This window comes from Pelodiscus sinensis, chromosome 18 (assembly GCF_049634645.1).
Source record: "Pelodiscus sinensis isolate JC-2024 chromosome 18, ASM4963464v1, whole genome shotgun sequence".
NCBI classification, from domain to species: Eukaryota; Metazoa; Chordata; order Testudines; family Trionychidae; genus Pelodiscus; species Pelodiscus sinensis.
Genome location: NC_134728.1, coordinates 14,261,571 through 14,279,108, shown reverse-complemented (window position 1 = coordinate 14,279,108; position 17,538 = coordinate 14,261,571). Strand labels below are relative to the sequence as shown.

The window sequence follows — 17,538 nt, the reverse complement described above, 5'->3', positions numbered from 1 at the left end:
AGGCTGATGTGAACCATTAGTTTAGTATTAGGAAAGGAAGAATACTAACACCAGATTCTACACAGACATCAAGAACCATTGGCACCTTCATTGGTTGGTGGGTTGATAATGTGCAAGACAACCGATATCGCGATTTAATTCATTAGCATGAGAGTTAAACTGAATGAAGTGGAGTTCCAATCCTCTGTGTATTTGGCTTGTGGAATTGGTCTGAAAGAAAACAGCAACTTGGAGATTCCTTAACGAATGTCCAGAGAGATTAAAGTGTTCCCCAACAGATTTTTGTGTGTTGCCTTTTCTCCCCTCCCCTCCCCCCTTCCTTTTTTTATTCTTGGTTCTGGACCTCCAACACATCTGAAGAAGTGGGCTGTGCCCACGAAAGCTCATGATTCCATCTACATGTTTTGTTAGTCTTTAAAGTGCTACCAGACTATTTGTTGTTTTTTGAGGAAGGAAGGTAAGTGAAATCAATGAGTTTGGTAATTATACTTTAGTAATCCAAGAAGGGGTTCACCCACCTCTAATGGCAGAAATAAGACAGGTGTAAGTGGCACAAATCAATGATAACGACTCTGGGCTGCTGAATTCCAGCAGGAACTGGTCATACAGCAGGGAAAATGTGCAACAATCCAGGGGCTCTCTGGACTATCCATTGGGGTGGGTCAGCAATGGCTCATGACTCCCTCCCCCAACACAAGCAAGTCACAAAATACAAGATCGCATTTGACATACACTTTTTCAGATACTGACTCTTTTTATTGCAAAGTGGCATGAGCTCATTCCTGCAGTTAGGCTGCAAAATACTCAACTAGCACTATTGACATGAGGCATAATCTTGCCCCCACTGTAGTCAATGTGGCCGTGAAGGGGAACATGACACTTTGAGAAACAGGGAGGTGGACTGCTCTCTCCTTCATCATGCACGAAGCCTGGAATGTGTGGAGTAATGGAATCAATGCAATAAAATACATAAACGGACAAGTGTGGAGTTCAGATTTCAGAATATTTTGTTTGCCTTAAAACAACTAGTTTTGGCTTGGGGGCTTTTATAAAAAAATCTTTAGAAAAGTGCTAGTCTAAGCCTGTTTTTCCCAAGTGTTCATCCTACAATGGTAAGACAGACGAAGAAGAGCTATATATTGTGGACAATTTGTACATCCAGTGATGGACCCTAGTATAGAACCCTCTTCCTTCCAGCCATACACACAGAATGTAAAATCTGTTTGTTTGCTTGCTTTACTTCTACAAGGTCATAGCAACAGAATCCCAAAAAATGGCTGACGAACTATCATACCAAGAACATATTAAAGAAGATTTGTGGGTAATATGACTTATCCTGTTTCCAAAGTTTCTACTTCCTTATGCTTCGCCACGATAATCTATAGGAAAAAACAGAAATAGATTGTTCTTGTCAAAATACTAACTTTTAGGGTATGTCTACACTAGCCCCCTAGTTAGAACTAGGGAGGCTAATGAGGGTGACCAAAATTGCAAATGAAGCGCGGGATTTAAATATCCTGCGCTTCATGAGCATGTTCCGGGCAGTCGCCATTTTGGAAATTGACTAGCCTGGGAGAACTGCCTGAGTCTACATGCAGCAGAGAAGGGCAATTCCAAAATAAACCCCTTACTTTGAATTACCGTTAAACCAGGAGTCATGGAATGAGGTTTAACTGGTAATTCGAAGTAAGGGGTTTATTTCGGAATCGCCCTTCTCCGCCGCGTGTAGACACGGGCAGTTCTGCTGGGCTAGTCAATTTCCAAAATGGTAATCGCCCGGTGATCCCACGCTTCATTTGCAATTTGTCGCCCTCATTAGACTCCCTAGTTCGAACTAGGGGGCTAGCGTAGACATACCCTTAAGTACTATAGAATGAGACCAGTTACTCTTCTATGTGCATGGGAACAAAGTTATATTTTGGAAAATAATCTAATTGATGAAGCAGTATTACATATTTGCAACAATAGCTATGGTTAATAACTACCATCCCTTCTTTCCTAAAAGCAGAGTTGGGGTTTAGGGGTATGCAATAGTATGGCATATTGACAGCTCTCTGGAATAACTCTCTTGTTTTCCACACAGTCAGTTTTCATTTCAAAATAGCAACAACAATAACAACATTTCTGGTTCTCATGGCTGAGATAAATGCCTCAAGAGCTGTGACCCAAGTGTAACAGATGCAAGAGATACGTTTGGTTATGTCTGCACAGTGGCGGGGAGGTGTAAAGCACAATGTAGGAACATATATATGTACTAGTTCTGCTTGAGCTAATGCCCTCAAAATAGCAGCATGGCCCCGGTAGCACAGGCAGCGGCTTGGGCTAGTTGTCCAAGTACATATCTGTGAGGTTAGACAGGGCAGCTAGCCCAACCTGTCAGGCCACATGGGTATTTTTAGGTGCTAACTTAAGGAGAACTAGTTGACACGTCTACCTACACTGGGGAATGACACATCTGATCTCTTGTGTGGACACACCCTATGAGAGAGTCTGGAACATCGTCTCTGAGAGAGGTTGGAACTGCCCTATGTGACGTGTCAATTCTCATGCCTAGTGATGATAATATACATACTGTTAATTAATTCACTGCTGATGTCAGAAAGCAGAGGGAGATTCACAGCATTGTATCATTTACTGAGTCATGGCTCCTCTTGATGCTGCAAGTGGCTGGTGTTTGAGCGATACCATCACTTACTTTTCTCCCATCATGAAGGAACATAGCTAAAGGAGCCTAGCAGAACCCAGTGGCATAGCCATGTCCCTCCCATGGGGAGCCAACTCAAGCAGCCCAGTGGAGCTCAGAGAACCCACATTATCATATTTTAAACATCTGCACAATCTACCATGAACACTCTTTTTTGGCCACTTGTGTGGGTGGAGCTTATTTTGTGGGTGGAACGTGAAGCGTAGGACTAGTATCATTTTCCCTTCAACGTGATTCTGGCTTAAAACACACTTTTCTGGCAAAGTCTTTTAACAATAGAAAATTCTGTCTGTCTGTCCTGCTGTGAGAGAGAGCCCTAATGTAGATTGTGTACTGTTTGTCGAAGTCAGACTGTATTCTCCCAACCATGTCTGCTCTGGCTTTTCTTTTAACATCTCTTAGCTTTACAATTTCACTTGTGGTAGCAGAGGTGAAAGTGCTAGTGGAGATCAGCTGCCAGTATTTTACCAGTACTGGGCAGTACAGCTGTGGGAGATTTTTTACAGCGCTTGAGGCAGTGCCCGTGTATTCCTGGGTTCATGTACATTGAAGGTGTGCCTGAAAGCAATATGTTGGAGACATGTCAAATTGCAGGCCATAACCTGAATTGAGGGAGCTAAGGAGGAACTGCTAGTGAATGGCAGAACACATTTCCTCCCCACCTAATCCATTCTGGATATGTCTTGAATCACACCAGAGGAGTGGGCTCTCACAATCTCCTTTGTGGTGTTGCCCAAAATGTCCTTAATTATAAGGCATACCTCCCTGCCCTCCAAAATAATCCCTTTGTCAGGAAATAGGAAATAGGAAAAGAAGTACCCAGGATTAGGGATGTTAAATTTCAATTAACTGACTAACCGAATAGTCGATAAGGGCGACACCGCCTTTGAAGTGTAGAAACAGCCCTAGAGCTATTGCTACACTTCAAAGGCAAAAGTGCTGCCGGGAGCACGGGGCCAGTGGAGGCAGTCCCCAGCTGACCCCGGGCTCCGTGTGGCGTTGCCACGCTGAAACACTGCAGGGAGCCCAGCGTCAGGCTCCTCATGGCATTTCAAAGCAGCAGCGCTACATGGGGGAGACCCCAGTTGATCCTGGGCTCCCCGGGGCACTGCTACTTTGAAATGCTGCATGCAGCCTGGGGACATCCCAGCTGGCCCTGGGCGGCATGTGGTGTTTTTCAAAGTGGCAGCACCTCTCCCTTTTGCTTATCGGATCATCAACTACTTGACTAATTCACATTCCTACCCAGGATCAGTCTTCCCTGTAAGCTGTGTGATTGTGCAGCTGCTCAGAAGAGATTCAAACACCCAGCTGATTAGCAGAGCATCCCCAGGTCAGTTTTTTGTTTTTACTGGTGGTGCACATTTGCACATGCCTCATTGCATATTTATTCCACACACGGATGGAAAAAAATCTGCACATGGATGGAAAAGATTAGAGGGAACATTGCCTCGGCCAGCCCGGGATGGTGGAACCACATTTGTGCCATAGCTGACAGCTGATGGTACAGGAAACATTCAGATACGGGGGATGGCATGCCCAAACTGCACCCACAAAACATGTGCATGTGCTTAATGGGAACACATTGCATTTGCATGCTCAAATGCCTGCTTTGCACATGCAAACATCCATTCATATAATCACTATCTGGCCAGGTGCAATGTAGAAGAGCCAGTTTAGAAATGGGGTTGATAAAAGCACCTAGTTTCACATTTCCATATTTAATTTTTCCAGTGCTTGGAGCTAAAACATTGGGCCTGCATGATAAAAGAGAACAATCTGTCCCTGCCTTCTCCTACTTGCACCCCTTTGTGGTCTATTATAGCCCCCAAGGACACTAAGCCAGCTAGCCAACGCACCATGAACTCTTTGATGAATGTATCAACGTATGCCAGTGATTAAATATTTACACTCACAACTGCTGCAAATTTAAAAAAAAAATAAAACCTCGTTTTTAAGCGGCTTTTACTGGCGGGCTCCTGGGCACAAACGTTTGTTTTGCAAACGTCTGTTTCCTACTCCAATTCAGTGCCCTCTGCTCCCTATCACTCCACCCTATTCAGTCTGCCCCTGTTGTCCCACATTGCTTTGCATACAGCTTTCACCCAGCAGAAGGCTCCTGCTGAGACTGCTGGGACTTGTAGTCTACATCAGTGTTTCTCAACCAGTGGTAGGAGTAGCCTTAGGGGGTACTTGAAAGAAGTTGGGAGAAGGGGGAGGGCGGTACATCAACACAACTGAAAATTGGAGAAAACTGAATTTTTGTTTTAAGTTTTACAGCGTTTTATTATTTTTGTACTTTTTACACCCAAAAATTTTATCGCCCGCCCAGCTACAATTAAGTTGTTTAAACAAATTTGTTGTACCAGTAGAAAAAAAATGTGTGTGTCTGAACACTGTAGATACTGGGGGATAATTATAATTTTTTTAAAGGGGTACTTTATACAAAAAAGGTTGAGAAACACTGGTCTACATCAAAAGGAAGCAGGCCTTTGGGAGATTTTAGTGGGAATTTTAAAGACTCTTCCAGGAGGTGACTCCAGACTCAAGTACAACCGTGCATACAAAGAGTACTATTCCCTAACCATGTGTGCATTGGACTCCCAGGGAAATCTCAGTCTAGAAGAAGATTATAAAACACACAGTCAGACAGTCTCTCTGTCTCTGGAAAGCCAGAAAGCATTTATTTCTTTTATGTTACATCCCCGTGCCTTATTCTTTGTTTATGTTTTTAGATTATAAACCCTTCAACGCAGGGACTGTCTTCCTTTTGTATTTGTTCAGCAGCAGCATAGCGTCATACTAGACGTGGAAGGGACCTCGAGAGGTCATCAAGTGCAGTCCCCTCACGGCAGGACCAAGCCCATCTAGATCATCTCTGATAGCTGTCTGTCTAACCTGCTCTTAAATATCTCTAGTGATGGAGATTCCCCAACTTATCTAGGCAATTTATTCCAGTGTTTAACCACCCTGACAGGAATAAACAGAACCACCTTGCTGCAGTTTAAGCCCACCCATTCTTGCGCCATTATCTGAGGCCAAGGAGACCAACATCGTCTCTCCCCCGGGGAGCACAATGGAGTCTCAAGCCCAGATGGGGACTTTGGGTCCTAGCATAATATAAATATTTAAAAATTATGACAGTTACCCTGTTGGGGGGGAGGGGGAGAGAAACAGACAGACAGACACACACACTGTCTCTCTCTCTCTCACACACACACACACACACACACAAACACACTGTCTCTCTTTCCCTCACACACACACACACACAAACACACTGTCTCTCTCTCTTTCTCTCTCACACACACACACACAAACACACTGTCTCTCTCTCTTTCTCTCACACACACACACACACACAAACACACTGTCTCTCTCTCTCTCTCACACACACACACACACACAAACACACTGTCTCTCTCTCTTTCTCACACACACACACACACAAACACACTGTCTCTCTCTCTTTCTCTCTCTCACACACACACAAACACACTGTCTCTCTCTCTTTCTCACACACACACACACACACACAAACACACTGTCTCTCTCTCTTTCTCTCTAACACACACACACACACACACACACAAACACACTGTCTCTCTCTCTTTCTCTCTCACACACACACACACAAACACACTGTCTCTCTCTCTTTCTCTCACACACACACACAAACACACTGTCTCTCTCTCTTTCTCTCTCACACACACACACACAAACACACTGTCTCTCTCTCTTTCTCTCTAACACACACACACACACACACACACAAACACACTGTCTCTCTCTCTTTCTCTCACACACACACACACACAAACACACTGTCTCTCTCTTTCTCACACACACACACACACAAACACACTGTCTCTCTCTCTTTCTCACACACACACACACACAAACACACAGTCTCTCTCTCTCTCTCTCTCTCTCTCACACACACACACTCTGGAAAAAACAGCAAGCAAATGGTCTGGTAGCACTTTGTAGACTAACAAAACATGTAGATGGGATCATGAGCTTTCGTGGGCGCACTCCCTCTGGAACTAGGCTGTGGAGGGCTCTGGCTTGAAGTGGTTTCCAGACGCAGTTTGGCCCACTGGCTGTCAGCACCCCCACTATGAACACTGTTCCAGGTCCCCCTCCCCCCTTGCCTGCGCACCCAGCCTCTCCCCTCTACACAAGCAAACGCCGCTCACCCCCAGAGCGTGCGGGAACAGGCGCATCTCCCCCCGGTTCCTCTCGCCAGGGCCACAGCTGCGGACGCGCGGGGCGCCGGGGGCGACACAAAGGCGCCCCCGCCAGAGGCGCGCGTACAATGGAGTAGCGGGAGCCAGGCGCGTCCCGCTGCATCTGACCTGCTTTCGCGGCCTTTGTTCGGGCCGCGGGCAGCGCAGCTCGCAGCGCTCGGGGGCGGGCTCCTGCAGGGCCCGCGAGCAGTTCAGCGGCTGCTGGCCCCCTTGCCCACGCAACCTCCCCCCCCGCCGCCCCGCCGCGGGTGGCGACTACAAGCCCCGTAGGCCTCTGCGCTTGCGGGGTTTGTCCCCCCCCGTGGGAAGGCGGGGCAGGAGCCCGGCAGGGGGGCGGAGGGAGAGGATGGGTACAAAGCCCGGCACGGCTGCTCGCTGCCAGCGGCCGCGTCTCTTGCCCGGCGCCCTGCGGGAGGTGCCTGCCAAAGGCGGGGGGGGGCTGGAGCCGCTGCATGGGGGACAAAGCCGCAGCTGCTGCTGCTGCTGCCGCCGCCGCCTGCTGCTGCCGCGTGGGGGCGGCCCCGCCTCCCTCTGCCCCCCGCTGAGCCGGAGGATGCCCCGGGCCGCGGGTGTGTGAGAAGCTCGCTCCCGGCCCGCGGTGGCGTTTGGATGCGTTTGGCCGCCCCGCGCCTGGCCCCGCGCCCGCCGCGCCATGCACACCGTGCAGAAGGACACTACCTTCACCAAGATCTTCGTCGGGGGGCTGCCCTACCACACCACCGACTCCTCCCTGAGGAAGTACTTCGAGGGCTTCGGGGACATCGAGGAGGCGGTGGTGATCACCGACCGGCAGACGGGCAAATCCCGGGGATATGGCTTTGTAAGTGCGGCCGCCCGCCCCTCCCCAACCCTCGGCCCAGGCAGGTGCCACGGGGATGGGCGCGCAGAGCAGGCGGGGGGAGGGGGAGAGGATCAGCCGAGCTGGGGCTGGAGGGAGCCCGGCTCAGGCGTGTCCCATGGGAACCCGGGCTCTGGAGCGGTGACAGGATCTTGCTATGTGCCAGGATGCAGTGGTCGGTTAAAGCGCGTGGGAGCCTGCGATGCCCCCTACTCCGGTCCCTCGCATCCTCCCCGCGTCCTGCCTAGCCTCTCCAGGCTGCCAGGCGTGGTTCCTTGCAGCCCTTTCTCCGGGCTTCTCGCTAAAGCCGGCAGAATCCCTTTGTCTGTGCCCCCATCCCCCTCCAGTTTCCCTGGGCAAGATGTGACTTTCAGGCCTGCACCGCCCCCTGCATTGCCCTGCTCTTGCACCAGCTAGCTAGCTTGGGGATTACATGGGCTGGATGGGTTGTGAGATCTCTTCTGTACACAGCCATCGGTACTGGAAGTGGAGGTGCAGAGGGTACTGCACCCCCACTCCCGCCCCCGGCTTGAAGTGGTTCCCATTGTGTGCAGAGTTTACAGTTTGATTCCATGGATCGCAGTACCCCCACTATAAAAAGTTATGCTGTTCCCTACCCCCACACGCCCACCCTCTTGCTAGAAAGTTGTTTGTTTCCCACTTCATCATTGCTCAGATCTGTTTTTCTTCTTGTAGGGGAGACAGCTGAATGCAGGAAAACTTGGGCGAGGGAGTGAGGCAGAGAGTGGGTTGGGCTTTTTTTCACTCTTCAAAGGCCCTTGATTGAGAGCACTGGGCTAAGAACCTCCTGTGCTGGTTGTTCTGTAGTTCATTTCAATATCCCTTCCCCCGCGCCTTGCTGGCTTGTTTCTTTAGAGTGCTTCAGTGAAGCATATTCTCTGCAGCCTTCACTGGCTGCATCTTCTGTATGATTCATGAGTGTGTTCTTTGCTTCAAGTTTCCTTGAACGACCTCTGCTGGGGGGAGGGTTTTTTGGGGGTTTTTTTTTGCTGGGGGAGGGGAGAGGTTTAAGTTACTCTACCAAACTTGGGGGGGGGGGGAATTGCTGGCAGATCCCCAGGAGAGAAACTTGTTGGAGCTTTTTGTTTTTCAACCCAGAGCACAGGACCCATTCTCCCTTCTTCCCTTCCCCTGCAACTGAGATTTCAAGAAAGCACATTTAACTTCTCACCCCAAATAAACTTCATCAGGCTTCAGTCATTGCTACACAATGGGTTGTGCTTCACTTCAGGTGACCATGGCAGACAGAGCTGCAGCTGAGAGAGCATGCAAAGATCCCAACCCCATCATTGATGGCAGAAAAGCAAATGTGAACCTGGCATATCTGGGAGCAAAACCAAGGAGTATTCAAACTGGTGAGTTTTTCAGCTCTCTCTGTTGGAATAAGCCTTAGTTGCAAAATGGGAAATGTGTTGGTAATTCATCTTAAGAGCCACACTAGCCCCTCAGTTTTGCTTGTCTATTAGTGTATTTTAGCTTTCTCTGCTCCCAATTTCCTTACTTGAACCCTCTATGCCAAAATTACACATGCATGTACATCCAACCTCCAATGGTGTGGGGTAATGATACCTGCTCCAGAAATTGGTGTATAATACACTGTGTAGTTAATATTTGTATTCCTACAAATACTGAAGTGTAATTGCACCTACCATGCCACCACTTTAATATATAGGTTGACTGCGTATCATAGCAAATGAGTATTTGTGTTTCACTCTTTAGATGAGTGAGTTTCCCATGTGCTCCTTGTTCAGAATTCCAGCCTGATCTGTATGGATGTCCCACGAGTATATTAAAATTACTGTGCCCTTAAACAATGTTCAGTTAGGAAGTTGTTCTTTCTCTCACACTTTGTATTTGTGGCTGTATGCCTTATATTAACTAAACAAAAGCATTAATTGTAGTGTGTAATATTAAATTTTTCACAATATTTTTTTCAGGTTTTACCATAGGTGTGCAGCAGCTACATCCAGCCTTTATTCAGAGACCGTATGGGTAAGTGGAAGTATTTTTAACTAGTTAATTTAACAGTCAGTTTCAATTCAAATGCTTGAATCAACTTCCTCTTTTTGTGTGTGTGTGAGGGGGGGAGGGTCTCTTAAGTCATAAAGATGAGGAGTGAAGCTTCAGCATCTGTAATTCAGCTTTATAGTACTTTTAGGTGCGCATTGGAAAGGTGGTGGCTTTTTTCTAATTTTCAGTTTTCATATGACTCCTAGCGATCATCAAGTCAGTCATAATAAATCATGAGAGACTTGTTTTGTAATACATTTATTCCTGCTTTAGCAATTTCAAGAATGCAGAAGAATCCAAAGAAGTGGCATGTATTTTTCTTGTCATAATATTTAAGTTGTCAAAACAGTCGGGGAAATAACATGTTTCTTTCATAAGATCTGCTCTCTCCATCATGTTTCCCATGCAATCACACTTGGGTTACAATTTTAGTCGGGGAAACAAGCTGCATTGGAAACAAAGTCTAATACTTAATGAAAGCAACATTAGGTCAAAAATTGATTCTGGACAGATGTTATACAGGGCTTGAATAGTCTGCAAAAGTGCGCTTTTGTCTGCTGCTTTCAATAGCTTATACCATCCCTACTCAATCAGAAGTCCTCTTTTTATATATCTAATAGGATCTGGCAGCTGCTCTGGAAAAGACAAGTGTGCTTCAAGAGAACAATAGCTACTGTCATACTGCCTTCATTTAACTGTTTAATGATTGATGCAGTTCTTTTTTTCACTTCATTTCAGAAAATGAATATTAATAGAGTTTTTTTTTGTTTAGAGCATTAAGCAAATGGGTGCACTTTTTTGAAGTTCTTGTGCACGGTCATTTTGTACCTTTATATGACAATATGATTTTTTTTTCCTGTTTTGATTTAACTAAACAATTTCATTCCTTCCCTGCCCTTAATTCATAGTCTCCTTCTTTCATTCCTGTCCCCTCACACTCATAGTCCCACAAATGTCTTGGTATTTATAATTTGAACCAGTGTAGGGATGTAAGAGGCAGTGTTGCCATAATAGTGCTCATACCACATGCTTGGTGTGTATTATTGAAACATGCTAGGTTTCGTAAATAGTTAAGTCTGTGCTGGAAGGACTGGAGTAACATTTGTTGTGAAAAGAAGTCTGTCTAATGAGGTGCAAAGAGCAGGAGTGTTTCGGGTAGACAATATTTTTGGTCTTGTCCTTTAAAGTGTTGTTTGCATGTGAAATACAACAGCTTTCTCAGCCTACAAGACAAACAGTAACCTTGGTATTTCTGGCACATGAATGCTCGAGGCCTTTTCTAAAGTGCGCACAAGCGCATAATTAATGTAGCTCTTAAACTGCACTCAACAAGATTCTCTTCCCATGTGAAGTGTAAAGAGAAGAATATAGTGGAACAGACTAGGTTCCCATTGACTTCAGTCAGCTTTAGATCAAGCCCTAGCTCATGCAAACACCCTCCCATCATTCCTGTCCTGACTTTTTACACAGCAATTTCAGCTGTATAGGTGGGGCAAAAAAGAAAAAAATCTTTGCAGAAGTTTTTTATAACTTCCTTTTAGCTTCATGCATTAAAAAGTCTAAGACTTAATAAGTTTTCATTGAGACCCACAGTTAATGTTCCAGTTTTTAGGCATCAGTTTAATCATTAAAACCAATAGGGGTACATTTAGTACACATGACAATGAGCACGGCAAATTATTTATCAGTTGCCAAGAGACAGGGAGGATGAGGGAGGAGATTTTATATCTCATTATTTGCAAGCATCAGTAAGCAAGAATTTCACTGTGTTCTTTTCCAGCAATGACTTAATCACGGGAAACATGGCTTGGCCAAAAATATTGTACCGTTTACCTTGGTGCCATGAATTGTGCCACATTTGCAAGCCAGAGCGTCACTTGAGCAACAAAGTCTGCTACTTCCATTTTTGTCTTTTTTTCAAAGCAGTCAGCAAAGTAAAAACAGTGTAGGTTCTGACCCTGCATTCCTTGGTCACCCAGGACTTCATCCGCCTTCAGTTAAATTTTTTGATCTGTTATGCTTGTAGAATCAGGCCTAGTTTACTTCACTTCAAGTTTAATTTTGTCATCTCCCACTCTCTTTCTTAGGCCATGGGCTTGTCTGCTGTTCAGTTACTTACAAATATTACCTAAATAAGCAATCTGTTTCTAGGCTAGCTGCATACCAGGTACATGGGGCAAAACATTTCCAATAGTCAACCCAGGAACATCCCTATTAAAGTGCTAATGTTCCAATAAGGGCACGCTGGCACTTAGCTGCAGTGGTCCTTGCTGCTGCAGAACACAGCAATGAAGTGGTTAATGAATAATTTATGAAGTGCTACACAATGAATTAAACGACTTAAAAAAGAAAGAACCTCAAAATCACGCTTAGGAAGCTGACGCTGAGTAGCTAAGGCCCAAAATGGAGGCTGATATTTGGACAGGAGCTTACAGAAGCTAAAATAAATAGACATGTGTCAATGCAGGTTAAAATCTCCAAATACCTGTAATAGGTACTATTTTGCTGGTTTAAAATGTAAACCTTTCCTGGCACTGCTGGGAACGCAAATGCAGTTGCAGCATTGGGCCAGGACCTAAAGAAGAGAAAGTGAAACTAAATAATCTACTCCGCTCTTCACTCTGCTGAAGCAGTGAAGTGAATCCATAAAAAAGGGGGGAAAGCAAGGGTTAAAAAAAAAACCTTCAAATTCTAACCTAAGACTTTAATAACACAGGCATAGTGGTATCTTCCTAATTTTTGAGAGATATTATGAACTTGTAGGCACAATTTTGGTCCGACGGATTGTTCCTGCACTAACTGGGGGCGTAATTTGTAGAATTGACACATATAGCAGACAGTCAGGAAGCTAGATGTCTGAGTACCCCAAATTGTGTTTGCAGTCATTTGTGGGCATGATTACTTTGAAGGCAGTTTGCGCCAGTGTGACCCAAACATGAGGTGAAACAACAATTGGAGCAGTTTCTGGTTGCTATAGTGGCCCTTAAAAAATTCCCAAGAACATCTGAGACTTCACGAAAGCAAAGACGGGCAGGTGGGTAAGTTGTCCGACAAGGAACATTTGGTGCAGCTGCAGTGTGGTCTATGCAAAAATGTCTTTTGTGTTCCTATGCTGCTGTGTTCCTATGTGAACCAGCCTGTCATCTGGCATAAACTAAAATAGGGCACAGGGAATCCCTGACTGTTTCTCTATCTGCAGCCATGCCTCAAGGTCTGGGTCACCTGCAATGTTCTCTCTAATATTTTTCCATCCAGAATAAATTTTGTTAGTGCACCAAGGCATGTGCAGATGTGCATCACCCACAGAAATACATCCCTGTCGTCTGTGGGTGCTCTGAGAATCAGCTGGCAGGCATTTGAATCTTTCCTGGGCAGCCACCCAAACTCTCAGCTTACAGGGAAGACTAGTCACCTGCAGTGTGTGGCCTAGGCACTTCTACAGTTGCTCTACCTTCCTATGGAGCCTTCTGTTGAGAGGGATTTGTCCTCTGGCTAAGTAAACTAGTTTTAGGGCTGTTTTGTGCACTGTCTGAATTTTACAAAGGTGGCTTAATGCAAGTGCATACGGCCAATGAGTAAAACACCTGTCATAAGCAGAGTTGCGCGGCCGTGCACAAAAAATTCGAAACCTTCCCACCTCCTTCGCACAGCCCCACAGCAGCTCTCACCTTCCTGCTGGACCTGGAAGGTGAGTGGCGTGGCTGCTTTGGTGGCCGGGGCTGAGGCCACGTGGCTGGTGGCTGCTCCGGTGGCTGGAGTCGTATGTTTAGGCAGCTGTTCTGGAAGCCAGGACTGGGGCCATGTGGCTGGTGGGAAAGTGGCTACCGCTGGAGGTTGTGGCAGGTGGGTGGCTACTGACAGTGACTATATGGGTCTGACACTGGGTGGGGGGGGGGGGGAAGGAGAGGAGGGAGGAAGCCAGGTAGTCCCCTCAGAAGAGCATGGGTAAAGTGTGCCCAACTGTACTATTGATTATACACTTGGCCAAATGCATGGACAACATTTGTCATGACTGCGTTGTTGGCTTTGTTAGTCAGACATACAGGAGTGCATGGCATTTTATAGATACATGCATCACAAGGAGGGGCCTTAGGAATGACACATGTGCAGGGTCTGCAAACATGGATCAGATGGCTGGGTTAGGGGGCCAACGGCCCAATCTGTCAGCATATGTTAGTGAGCATTGTGTGTAGTCACATGAACAGCCCCATTAGATTAAAAACTATTCACTGCAATAGGCAATGGGCCTGTTTAGCATTTACAATATTTAAGAATATAACTGAGGCTGTAGAGTGCCTGCATACTTAGCTATGTAATGTACATTATTACATTCTGCTACACCAACTATTTAAATGTTATGACCTCTCTGATATTCTCTTACCAGCACTCCACTAGATATAGAGATTCTCCAAAATCAGGCAATATACGGGTTAATGTTTGTAAAACAACATTGACAGACACTGTTTATGATGTGACAGTGCTCTGTGTATCCTTAGAAGCCTCACAATACAGATAAAACAATGAATAATGGGCTTGATTCTCTGGTGCCCTAGAACCGTTTTGTACTCCAGTGGCACAAAGGTATCCTAAAGGCAGTGATCTCACTTCCCGACTTGGGACTTATTCCCAGCGTAGGTAGGGGACTCTCTATCTTGCTTAAAGCCAATGAAATGGCTATGTGGTGCCTCCTCCCCTCCCCCCAAGCTCCTGGAATAGGGGAATTCTGGAGGAAAAGTAGAGCTGTGCTGCAGTGTGCTTATTCTTGGCCTCCTATGACTTCTATGGAGCTCTGGACAGTGCAGATTTAGAGCAGCCTTGAGGCTAATCTAACATACTGAAAACTTTACACGATTAATTTTTTTAATTTGACTTCATATTAAATAAACACTTAAATTCCTGCACCTTGTTAATTACCCCTTATTTTAGTATTTTTTCTTCCATTCTTTTTATATATATACACACACACACACACACAAACACACACACACACACACTGCTTTTTTTGTAAGAAAAAAGGTGCCGGTGCTCCAGGCCGCAACGGGGGGGCTGAAATGCGGTTGCGGCCCCTTTAAGGGCTTCCATTGGGAGCCACCAAGCCGACCCAGAGGGGAATCCCATTCAGTTCAACTATGATGGGAAAATAGGTGCTGGTACGCCGTCCCAGGGCAGCAGGGCAGGCCACCACACACACAAAAAACACACTCTCTATATATAAATATAGATATCTAAAAATATATGCTATTTCTTAATAACTTGGGTGCTACGGTGGCATACATCCAAACAAGTGCACATGACCCCAATATTGGTACACAAGACAAAACTCATTCTGCTTGTGGATGGAAAATCTTAGAGGGAACACAGGTCATAAGTCTCATAGACTCATAGACTTTAAGGTCAGAAGGGACCATTATGATCATCTAGTCTGACCCCCTGCACAGTGCAGACCACAGAATCTCGCCCACCCCTCTTAGAACAATCCTCTCACCTATGTCTCAGATATTGAAGCCTTCAAATACTTTGAAGGCCCCAACATGCAGAGAGTCCTTCAGCTTTGATCTGTGCCCAATGCTACAGAGGAAGGCGAAAAACCTCCAGGGCCTCTGCCAATCTACCCTGGAGGAAAATTCCTTCCTGACCCCAAATATGGCAATCAGCTAAACCCTGAGCATGTGGGCAAGACTCACCAGCCAGACACCCAGAAAGTTCCCTATAATGAATGGTCAATTAGTTACCAAGATCATGTTATTTCATCCAACCATCCCCTTATCATAGAATCATAGAACTGGAAGAGACCTCAGAAGGTCGTCAAGTCCAGCCCTCCGCTCTAGGCAGGACCAATCCCATCTAAATCAACCCGGCCAGGGCTTTGTCAAGCCGAGACTTAAACACCTCTAGGGATGGAGACTCCACTACTTCCCTAGGTAACCCATTCCAATGCTTCACTACCCTCCTAGTAAAATAGTTTTTCCTAATATCCAATCTGGACCTCTCCCACCACAACTTGAGACCATTGCTCCTTGTTCTGCCATCTGTTACTACTGAGAACAGCCTCTCTCCATCCTCTTTGGAACCTCCCTTCAGGAAGTTGAAGGCTGCTATCAAGTCCCCCCTCACTCTTTGCTTCTGCAGACTAAACAGACCCAAGTCCCTCAGCCTCTCCTCGTAGGTCATATGCTCCAGACCCCTAATCATTTTGGTTGCCCTCCGCTGGACCCTCTCCAATGCGTCCGCATCCTTTTTGTAGTGGGGGGCCCAGAACTGGACACAGTACTCCAGATGTGGCCTCACCAAAGCCGAATAAAGGGGAATAATGACATCTCTGGATCTGCTGGCAATGCTCCTCTTAATGCATCCTAATATGCCATTAGCCTTCTTGGCTACGAGGGCACACTGTTGACTCATATCTAGCTTCTCATCCACTGTAACCCCCAGGTCCTTTTCTGCAGAACTACTACTTAACTGGTTGGTCCCCAGCCTGTAACTATGCTTGGGATTCTTCCGTCCCAAGTGCAGGACTCTACACTTGTCTTTGTTGAATCTCATGAGATTTCTAGTGGCCCAATCCTCCAATTTGTCTAAGTCACTCTGGACCCTATCTCTGCCCTTAAGCGTATCTACCTCTCCCCCTAGCTTAGTGTCATCTGCAAACTTGCTGAGGGTGCAATCTATCCCCTCATCCAGGTCATTAATAAAGATATTGAACAAAACCGGTCCTAGAACCGAACCTTGGGGCACTCCACTAGAAACCGACCGCCATCCTGACATCGAGCCATTGATCACTACCCGCTGGGCCCGGCCTTCTAGCCATCTTTCTATCCATGTTACCATCCATTTATCCAATCCGCATTCCCTTAACTTGCTGGCAAGAATATTGTGGGAGACCGTATCAAAAGCCTTGCTAAAGTCAAGGTATATAACATCCACTGACTTTCCCATGTCCACTGAGCCAGTTACCTCATCATAGAAGCTAATCAGATTGGTCAAGCACGACTTGCCCTTTGTGAATCCATGCTGACTATTCCTGATCACTTTCCTCTCATTCAAGTGTCTCAAAATGGATTCCTTTAGGATCCCTTCCATGATTTTTCCAGGAACCGAGGTAAGACTGACCGGCCTATAGTTCCCTGGATCGTCCTTCTTCCCTTTTTTGAAGATGGGCACTACATTTGCCTTTTTCCAATCATCCGGGATTTCGCCCGATCTCCACGACTTTTCAAAGATAATGGCCAAAGGCTCCTCAATGACATTTGCCAACTCCTTCAGTACCCTTGGGTGCATTAAGTCTGGACCCATGGATTTGTGTACGTTTAGTTTTTCTAAATAGTTCCTAACCTGTTCTTTACCCACCAAGGGCTGTCCATCTTCTTCCCATCTTGCGTCGCTTAGCACAGAAGTCCAGTCGACATGGGACCACTGACCCTGATTCTCCATTGTCCCTGTGTGGTCATTATAGCACTTCAAAGTGTCTACGCAAAATAGAGGCTAATGGAAAACCAAGCATGCTGAGTCCGGTTGTGTTGGGCCTACTCACCCTGATCAGCATGTGGCCCCAGACAGCCATCACTTTTGCATTGAAATGATTAAATCTCTTTTAAAAAAAAATCTTTCATCACTTCCTGGTTGTAGCAGCAGATTATGAAAGTTCCCTGGCAGCCTTTATCCTTAATGCTATTTCTTTGGGGTGCAAATAAAAGGGGGGAATTTCCTTCTTTGTG

General features: G+C 46.1%; 1 protein-coding gene across 3 annotated transcripts in view; it reads left to right on the top strand.

The window, feature by feature from the left end:
* The first annotated feature begins 7,290 nt into the window (after nt 1-7,290).
* The window catches only part of RBM38 (RNA binding motif protein 38), a 165,091-nt gene continuing 154,843 nt past the window's right edge, over nt 7,291-17,538 (top strand). Inside the window, exons 1-3 of one of the 3 annotated variants that reach the window (XM_025185772.2) lie at nt 7,291-7,774; nt 9,045-9,168; nt 9,751-9,805. In XM_025185772.2, the coding sequence (XP_025041557.2) occupies nt 7,607-7,774; nt 9,045-9,168; nt 9,751-9,805 (347 nt within the window). In that variant the 5' untranslated portion in view covers nt 7,291-7,606. The remainder of the gene's footprint in view (nt 7,775-9,044; nt 9,169-9,750; nt 9,806-17,538) is intronic. The other 2 variants (XR_012896506.1, XM_006125343.4) reach the window with 2 other exon arrangements.